The 10233-nt window shown below is 37.2% G+C and overlaps 1 protein-coding gene across 1 annotated transcript; it reads right to left on the minus strand.

The window, feature by feature from the left end:
• Positions 1-105: 105 nt before the first annotated feature.
• PNO1 (partner of NOB1 homolog) lies at positions 106-10118 on the minus strand. Its single transcript, XM_081264194.1, has 7 exons — positions 9848-10118; positions 9487-9636; positions 6584-6667; positions 6344-6404; positions 5994-6111; positions 1399-1469; positions 106-827 (listed from the first exon to the last, which is right to left on the minus strand). The coding sequence occupies exons 1-7, from the start codon at positions 10049-10051 to the stop codon at positions 760-762; spliced, it is 756 nt and encodes a 251-aa protein (XP_081120320.1). The 5' UTR covers positions 10052-10118; the 3' UTR covers positions 106-759.
• Positions 10119-10233: the final 115 nt, after the last annotated feature.

A 10233-nucleotide genomic window follows, 5' to 3' on the forward strand; every position in this document is an offset into this window, starting at 1 on the left:
ATTATCAGTTATTGGTTCATATAGTAGAGTCAAAACTGCTGCTCATGATCTGATTCTAAAGTGTTTCCATAATACCAGTATTAAGGAAAAGTCATGATTCATAGGTTATTTGAGATAATTCTTTTAATTACAATTTACAGAAATGTTTATAAATTTATAAATAAAAACTTAAAAATTCATACAGAAGTTGTTTAAGCAAGAAATTTCCTCTACATGAGAGAATTCCAAATTGCAAATCTGTTTTCTGTGATTTAAAACAAAAAAACACGATAAATTGCTGGTTATGGTGTCACAAGTCTGTAATCCCAGCTACTTGAGAATCTGAGGCAGGAGAATTGCAAGTTTGAGGCAGCCTGGACAACTTAAGTAGACCCTATCTCAAAAAAAAAAAAAAAAAAAAAAAGAGTAAAGAAGGGTTGGGCTGCAGCTTAGTGGAAGAATGTTTGTCTACTATGCATGAGGAGTCTCTTGGTTCAATTCCCATCATTAAAAAGAAAAACCAAAAAACAAAAAAATAAAGCTTAACACGTGTAGGTATAATAATAATATTAGATTCTGTTATTTAAATTATCCAAAAAGCTATTCAGTGTGAATACTATTAAATCTTTCCTGTTTATACTTCTTGCTGAGAACAGAAGAAAGGATCCAGTCTCAAAGTGACTAAAAAATAATTCACATGGTTTCATGTGATCACCTTCAGGGTACAAGGTCTTTTTCTTTAAGAGTCCAAAAATGAGATAAAAAGTCTCTGATTTGAAATCAGAACCGATCTGCTGCTCGGCTAGCCACAGCTCGAATATTGCCATAAACCTTTGATGGAGGATTTCCTGTAAAGGAAAAAATAAGTAGTTTACATACACTGATATACTCACACAGACTCTATGGGAAAAAAAGTCTACAACCCTAATAAGACCAAGGACATTTTTTAAATTGGATCTACTTTATATCATGAAAAGAACCTACATAAAAATATACCCAAATATTCTCAATTAAAGGCACTGAATATCAAGATAATTCAAAAAGGAGCCTGTCAGCAATAGGAGAATCCCCAGGTTTTCTGAGCAACTTGGACTAAAGGAAACAAACTGACTAAAGCTTTTCAGCAGTTCCCCTGGTGTTCTCTCTTCTGGAATGTTTTTTTATGTACTTACTCAGGGAACAGCACCAGAGATTTAAGTAATATTACCCAATAAAACCTTTATCTTCTCTAGAAGACAAATGAATCTAAGCAAATACTTCAACATTTTTCGCTAGGTCCATATCTGCTAACTTAGAAGAGCTTCTCCAGAGTACCTAAACTGCTTTGCAAATGGGGTTTGAATTCCTAAATTCCCTATTATTTCAAGAGAAAATACAAAAAAAAAAAAAAAAAAAAAAAAAAAAGTACACTGCAATTACCCAGGATGAGGTTGCAAATGGCAGTTCTTGCCATCTTGATGTTTTGGAAAGAGCCAAGGATGTGAACTTTCCTGGAAGAGATAAAGTGAGACCAGTTAGCCACAAACAGCATTTCCTTACCTAAATCCTATAATCCAAAGACTCTGCAGAATCATGATAAGATTCCCATTTCTACATGAAGGCAAGGTAATGGCCATGCAACTCTGTAAACATCCTAACGAGTAAATTTTTAAAGAGTGAGTTTTATGATATATGAATTGTATCCCAATAAAAAATTATCAGAAAAGACAAAAATTAAAAACAAACTAAGATTTCTTTAAGATTCTTTCTTACTAGGGCTACCATTAAGTGCTTTCATGTGCTAGGGCTTTATGTATATGTTCACATAATCATCACATAAACTTTACTAGGTAGAAGTTATTCCCATTGCACACATAAGAAAAGAAGGTTATAAGAAATCAAGAAACCTAGGGCTGGAGATGCAGCTTAGTATTAGAGCACTTGCCTAGCACATGCACAAGGCTCTGGGGTTCAATCATCAGTACCCAGACTGGGGAGAAATCAAGAAGCCTGTCTAAGACTATACACTGGCAAAATTGAATGAACACTCAGAAATGCAAGTAAAAGTGTATTTAAATAACATCATACCTCAGTTTCAACTGCAAAGCTTTCTAAAGATTATCTAAAATTTTTTTTTTGGTGAGGATCACGGGACTGTTTTTAATAGTTATTCATCATGAAATGACTCAAATGATTGGTAATAATTTTGCTTTTTGAGTCCATTTTCACTGTGTCCTCTACAATAGTCATGAGCTAAATCTGCCATATCTTCAACTTCTGTTAACATCCTCTTCACATCATTTCTTAACTAAAACGTACCTCTCAAATGCAGCCAGTTTTTTTTCTATGAATCATGTACCACTGAGGCTGAAGGGGGCAGGGCCTTCTTGACTTCTCTTGCCATCTTCAGACACTCACCACCTTAAAAACCTTTAGCTTTGAATCTACTCTCTTCAGACCTACTAACCTGCTTTGTTGTGGTCCTCAGCTGTCCCCACAGATCATCCTCAAAAACATTAGCTCACTCCTGGCTCACTGTCTTTGACTACTGTCATCACAATTTCTGATCATTTCAATATCTATGAAGATAACTAACTCCAACACCCTAGCCTAGCTTACTGGGTCCTTGACATATTTTATACCAATATTGGATCTTGTTTTCCAAGCTACTCCACAAACTTTCACTTCTGTGGTCACAGTCTGGATTTGTCATTACTAAAAACTACAACAACTCCACACTTTCAATTTCAATCAAACATTCAGTCTCCATCACCTTCTGTCATTTCGTTTCATACCACTTAATGCACCCATATCAGTAGTCCAGAGCCCCGCCAGGACCTCTGATCTATTGATCTTACCAATCTTTACACCTCCCTCTCCATCCCTAACTCCCCAACACATACACCCTGCTTTCCCTCAGCTGAACACACTCATCCAATGGCTCCCCACTGACACAGTAACAGCCAAAGTCCTTACAGTGACCCCATGGTGCGGTGATTTCTGTTCACATCCCTAATTCCCCTTTGGTATACTTTACCAGGCCCATAAGGCCTCCTTATGCTGCCAGACATGCCCTCAACTTAGGACCTTCATGTTTTTCCTTCTCTCTAAAATGCTCCTCTTCTAGATACCAGCAGACAGACTCAACACATAAGTATGCTTCTTCCCCAAATGCCACTAAAATGACAGTTCAGACCTAAACCCAAAGGAAGAAGATGATGAAGGTAATACATTCTGGGAGGTGGAAAGCAGATAGATGTGTGGGAATTAACTTTGTAGACCCAAGTGACCTGACACCTAACTCGGCAGTGGGAACATCCTGAAGCAAAACTCAAGGAAAGAGACACTGGGAACCAAGGATTCTAATAGCAAAAAGGGCAAAGGTGAAAGGAGGAGTCAGTATGAGATAGAGAGAGGGTGGGTGGGTGCTTAGGGAACAGAAGGCTCCAGGAGAGATTTCTAAAATGTCTGATGCATCCAAATAGACCAAGAGGAGATATAAATGACGAGTAGCTCTTTGCTGAATCAGTACACTGAAAATTAAGAAAACACACTGACACACCTCCTCAAGTGAAGTCAAAGTTGCAAAGGAGAGAGACCACCTGGTTCGGCTATAGAAAATACTGAGCACTGATTTCTGTTTTCATGTGACACTGACCCTGGACTAATGAAAAAACAAAGTGGCTGTATGGTGAACAATAAGTTGGAAGTGCTAGTGAAGCTGAGTGTATGCAGTGCAGACAGAAGAGGGTGTGAAAGAAAGCTATATCATCTTTCATGGCTGAAAAATAAATTGAGAAGCTGTATGTCAGGAAGACATATGAAATATAGATATAAATAATAACAACAGCAACTATTATTATTATTATTATTATTATGCTGCGGATTGAACCCAGGGCCTTATGCATGCGAGGCAAGCGCTCTACCAACTGAGCTATATTCCCAGCCCTATTATTATTATTTTTGAGACAGAGTCTCACATTATCCAGGCTGGCCTCACACTCGCCTTTGACTGCCTCAGCCTCCTAAGTAACTAGGATAACAGGCACCTGCCACTGCACCTGGCTCAAGAAAAATACATTTTAAAATTATTTAAGAGAAATGAAACTTGTTTCCTCTGAAGAGGGTGAAATGGAGGTATATGGCAGACATTCTTGGTTTTTCAAATTACATGTATATCACACTTTGATAAAATGCAGCATGAAAGACGAAGAAATACAGAAAACAAGAACAGATAAAGTAGGACTACTTTTGCTACTAAAATAACCAAAGTAACCTGGGGTGGGGGTAATAGTTGCAAAGGAATAAAGGTCTCAGGGTACATAGGCATCCGATCTGGTATTCTGAATATATCTGAAACAAATTGTTTTTATTTTTATTTTATTTTATTTTTATTTTATTTTTATGTATTGCTCACTTTGCCAGGTTATTAGCAATTCATTAAACTAAAAACAACCACTTACTGCTGTATAATAGTCTACTTTATGATTATTTCACAATATAAATTGTTACACATTGGGTTTCCAATTAGTCTATTTATAGCAAAAGCTTATAAAAACAAGCACATCTCTTAAATTTGAAGTAGTTTGTAAATAAGTTTAACAAAAATACAAAAGATATAAAAAGTAATTCTATTGCAACATTATTCATAATACCCCCAAAATGAAATAACCCAAATATCTATCAACTGTGAATGAATATACAAAATGCAATGTCTATGCGATAACAGTTGGCAACAAAAAGGAACTACTACTAACAAAATGGAGAAACTCCAAACAACATGCTAATTAAAAGAAGTCAAACACCAAAGCCTTTGTATATTTCTACTTACATGACTTTCTAGAAAGGCAAAACTCAGTGATAGGAAGTAAAGCAGTGCTTCCCTGAGAACACAGTGAGTGAAGGAACATTGAAAAGATGCACAGAGGAACTTTCAGTATGATGAACTATGAGGTTGTGATGGGGCAACAGGATTACATTTCCCAACTCACTGAACCAGACACTTAAATAGGTGAATTTTATCGTATGTAAGTTATGCCATAGTAAACTATTAAAGAATGGTTTAAGTTTTAAGTTAACACTACTAAATTTACAAATTAGCAATTTAACAATAATTAAAGTTAAGCCATAACTTCACAAGCAAATAATTTTCATCTTTGGAGTTCTAAATTAACAACTCTAGGCTCAATCCATAAAAGATCAAAAGCAGAATACACCTGGCGTTAGGTAGAGGGCCACCAACACAGTATTGTAGTTATCTGTAAAGTACAATGGAAGTCTAAAATTTAGAACCTAAATAATGATGACTCCCTGAGTTTAGAGCAAAAGTGAGATGATCTTAAATGAAACTTTTTCTGGATTTAATTGTAAGCAGGTCCCTCCTCCCTTTAATCAACTGCTTCGTTTCTCAACTTCATAGCATTATATAAGCTTCAAGTCATGTACCAGTACAATCCACAACCTGGCAGCAGAGAAGATTCAACCTTAGAGAGGGGTAATCCCAGCTTTGCTTTCAGCACTCTTATCCTCATTAAGCCCATATCATCTTATTTATGTGCACATATAACTACTTGATAGCTATTTTTACCCAATGCACAATATGCATCTTCCTTTTATGAAAGGCCTTGAAATATAAACACACACACACACACACACACACACACACAGAGATATAAATCTACAAAAAATACAAGCTATGGATTTTAAAGGAAAATCTCACAGTGGTATTTGAAATACCTACTGCATACTCTCTCCTAACGAATCAATAGATTCCCTGATTAATTTATCTGCAATACAGTTTCTTTTAATAGTGATTCTAAATATTTCTATTATTGCTAAATGAGAAAAAAGTTAAAATTACTAAAATTTTTTTCAACAACTTTAATCTCAAAACAGATGACTAGTCATTCAGAACCATATATTGACAAATATTTAGTGGCAACATTAAGCATAAAATATAACATGACTTTTTTGAAACTAACAAAAGATCAAATATAAATTATGACAAAATAATTTTCTCATGATCAGAAACTTACACATCAGCCAAAACTATCCGCGTCCGAGTCACATTCTCTATGGTGAATTTGGTTTTTCCTCCTTTGCCAGCAATTCTTCCTATTGCCCTTGACAGGTGGTCTCCCTTTAGGGGCTTAACTAGAGAAGAAAAGCAAGACCTCAGGTGGTAACCTACTCCAGGGCATCAGCCCATTCCACATAAAGTTTAATCATTAACCAAATTTCCCTATTAAATGATATAAACTTACATTTTTTTAAAAAGTGCTAATAACACAGTTCTACTGATGCTATTAGAAAATTTAAAGTTACAACAGGATACAAAGTCAGCAATACAAAAGAAAAGTATTTCACAAGAAGACCACATGCTTACCATCTGTAATTTCAAAAGACTCTAAGAAGAGGTCATCCAATCTGATGAGGGCAAGAGCATCCTAGAATATAAAAATAAACACTGTGAGGGCAATCCCATTTAGACACCAAGAATGAGTGACAGGAACTAAAATTCAGACTCTAGAGTTAGAAGACAAATTTTTAAAAATTGATTAATCCAATGAAATGTCCACATTGGATATTTTTCAGGTTCCCATTTAAATGTCACGAAATCACTCACCTCCACCTGAAACCCAAGAATAAAGGCTTTCACAAAATCAGCTGCTTTTGTCAGAGCGCTAACATCCTTGGTTTCTTTACAAGTCTGGGTGGGGGAAAAGAATACAGATTTATAGAGAGCAATGAAAAACAAAATAGTTTTAACAAAATACTAGAAATAATTTTTCCCATTATTATAACTCCATTCACCATCATCCTTCTCCAGCATAGTCTACAACCCAGTTTTGGGAACACTGTCTTCAGTCTGCAAAACAAAACTTTCCTAGCTCCCTAGCAGGGCAGTTCCACCCAAAGATTGTCAAATGACTGGATGCATTCTATTACTGGTCAGGCTTCTGAGGTTACCACAACATTCCTGTGGCTCAGCCCAAAGGATCACACTCTGAAAGCCCTCCATCTTTTCCACCCTTTCAATGCACAAGCTCATCATCTTCTCCTTCGTCTTCCCTAAGAATCCTGACCTAATCTTCTTTATTCAATTATCTATATGCTGATGTCTTCCAATCAATAACTCTGGTCCTAGCTACATACATGCCTGGAACTGAAGGGGAAACCAAGAAAGCTTTAAGCAGGGATTTTGACGTCAAATTATTTACTTAATAATAGCAAAAACAGCCACTATTGATAAAATGCCTACCACTGTAAATAGCATACTTAACACTATACCTCTGATCTATGTAACAACCTTGCAACCTTGAATGTTAAATGATATAAATAATTTTTTTTTTTTTGTATTAATGGGGATTGAACCCATGGCCTTGTAATGCTAGACAAGTGCTCTGCCGCTGAGCTATATTCTCAGACCTTAATATTTCAAATTTGAGACAGGATCTTGCCAAGTTGCTCAGGTTGGCTTTGAACTTGCAATCCTCCCACCTTAGATTCCTGAGTAGTTGGGATTATGGATACACACCATTGTGCCTAGCTAATTTTTTTTTTTTTTTTTTAAAGAGAGAGTGAGAGAGGGGGGAGAGAGAGAGAGAGAGAGAATTTTTAATATTTATTTTTTAGTTCTCGGCGGACACAACATCTTTGTTGGTATGTGGTGCTGAGGATCGAACCCGGGCCGCACGCATGCCAGGCGAGCGCGCTACCGCTTGAGCCACATCCCCAGCCCCGTGCCTAGCTAATTATAAATACTTTTATATGTTAAAAAACTAAAATACTAAAAAGTAAAAATAGATAAGATTCAAACACTGACTCCAAAACTATTATTTCTACTTTCCCACCCAGATTCACAATCTGTTTGAAGAGATCACATATTTGACAAAATCCTGCATTTTCACATTTAAAACTAGACTACAGATACGATTCCTATATATGACTCTGGGCAAGTCTCGCAGGTACTCCAGGACTTAAGTTTATAAAATAAAGTCAGAAAGGAAGGTCCTAAGTGGTTCCTACTAGCATCAATAGTCACACTGGCCTGATTACTTTGGTCAAGATAATTCATTTCTTTAATGCTGTGTCCTCATATCTATAACAGTGGAATATAATCATCTAACTCATAGAGCTGCTGCCCTAAAGACCAAATAATGTAGTGCATGTTAAAGTACCACTATGTGCCTGCTATATGGCAGCATCATTGAAGATAACCAAAGTGATGACCCTAAAATAAACAAGAGCAAAATACAATAAAAGCTTAGGCACTGAAGAAAAGACTGAAAATGGACTTATAAGGGAGAAAAATCTTGAGCTAGATCTTGAAAGATAACTAGAACTGAAGAAGGAAGAGAAAATGAGCAGGGAAGTGAAGACCTTTTTCAGAAAGCAAAGCAACCAAAAAGTATGGACATAAAGAAATGGTGAGAGATGAACTTATGATAGGGTCTCCTACATGAAAGGCAGTGAAACACTTAACTTTTATTCTTTAGAAATGCTTAGGAAACCAGGACATCAAAATATAAGTACTGTAGTCTAAGAAAATCTGGCACAAATGACATAGAGAAAGACTTAAAACAATGATGTGGGGGAATTACAAGGAAACAGGAAGTCTTCACATGAAATCATAAACACCTGAATGCAAGTGATGATGGGAACAAAGAGGGGTTCTACCATCACAACCTAAGATATTTTAAAACATACCAATTATTTACAGTTGTGCCTCTTTGTCCTAATGCCAGTATAAGAATCTTCAGAAAGGAAAATACATTAATGTTGGTTACTGATTCTCATACAAAATTGGAACCCAGAAAAAAAAGTCCAAAATAAAATTTTAATGTCTAACTCCTGGAGTGACACCATGGAATGACAACATGTACACATATGTGTGCAACATTCATTCTCAAAGTAACACAGATCAAAAGGGTACCTTTAAAACATATAGTATTTTGAGCCAGGCACAGAGGTTGATGCCTGTAATTCCAGTGACACAGGGAGCTAAGGCAGGAGGATTTCAAGTCCTAGGCTAGCCTCAGCAATTTAGGGAGGCCCAAGCAACTTAGTGACAGCCTATCTCAAAATTTTAAAAATGAAAAAGAGCTGGGGATGTGGCTCAGTGGTAAAGCACTCCTGGCTTCAATCCACAGTACCAAAAATAAATAAAAAGGCAAATGAATAAAGTGTTTTGTACTACAGCAAGGATTTAAATTTATTACTTATACACTTGGTTGTATGGCAATCTCTTTACTCTGCTTTTCTTAAAAAGAAAACATTATAGAAAATACACACAGGTAGCCAGTATTTTAATATGATCTCGGAATCAATTCTGGAATGCAATTTGAATTTGTATTAAATGCAGATTCTGAATACACTTGGTAAGTTCAGACTCATTATGATATATTTAAAAACTGAAGAAAACCATTTAATGAAACAGATCCCTTGAAAGAAAATCTGCTTGTACTTTTTCATCCCTGGAGTAGAGAAAAACTTGGTTTATATGGAAATAGTTGACATTCTCCTTACCCTGATTTCTACATTTCTTGATTTCAAATTAAAGCGTATCTGAAGTCCCAAATGTTCTACAATAGGAGTAAATATCTTCATCCAGTTTTCTTTTAATGGTGTGTATCTGTTCGCTGGGACTGGAATTTTCCGCGTTTCTTCTTTTCCACCCTGCAATTAAAGAAAAAAAAAAAAAAAACTCAGGAGACGCGAGGAGGAATGAGGGTGGAGGACGGGGTTGTAAAATGACAGCAGACTTATAAAACGCTGCTCTTTAACCAAGTTAAACTTCAGAAGAGTCACTTCACGGCAACAAAGCCCTCACATTCAATATCATGCAAAGACTACCAGCCTGATCAGTCTCTGGTCCCCCAACAAGTACCACAAGTCCGTCCCCAGAGAGGGGCGGGAAGACGGGCCTCTTCGCCGGCCGGGCCTCTTCGGTGTCCATGCAGCCCGCGTCCCCACTCTCCCCTGCTGCTGACAGTTGCGCTGCCTGTCGTTTCTTCGCCCGCCGGCCTCCCTTGCGGGTGACCTGGGTGAAGCCGTCCTCAGCCCCAGCGTTCAGTGTCTCCATCTCGGCCATCTCGACGGCGGATTAGAAGTTCCAACTCCAACACGTGCGCTTCTGCACTACGCAGGCGCGCCGCACAGGAGCCAGCCTTCGCCAATCAACACCGGGGCTCCGCCCCCTTTCTAAGAGGTCCCACGCCGGGGTCCTGAAGCAGAATTTGTGAGAGCGTATGCCTTTGCTGTCCTAAAATATGC

Source organism: Spermophilus citellus (assembly GCF_964194105.1).
Source record: "Spermophilus citellus genome assembly, chromosome: 13".
Classification (NCBI taxonomy): Eukaryota; Metazoa; Chordata; class Mammalia; order Rodentia; family Sciuridae; genus Spermophilus; species Spermophilus citellus.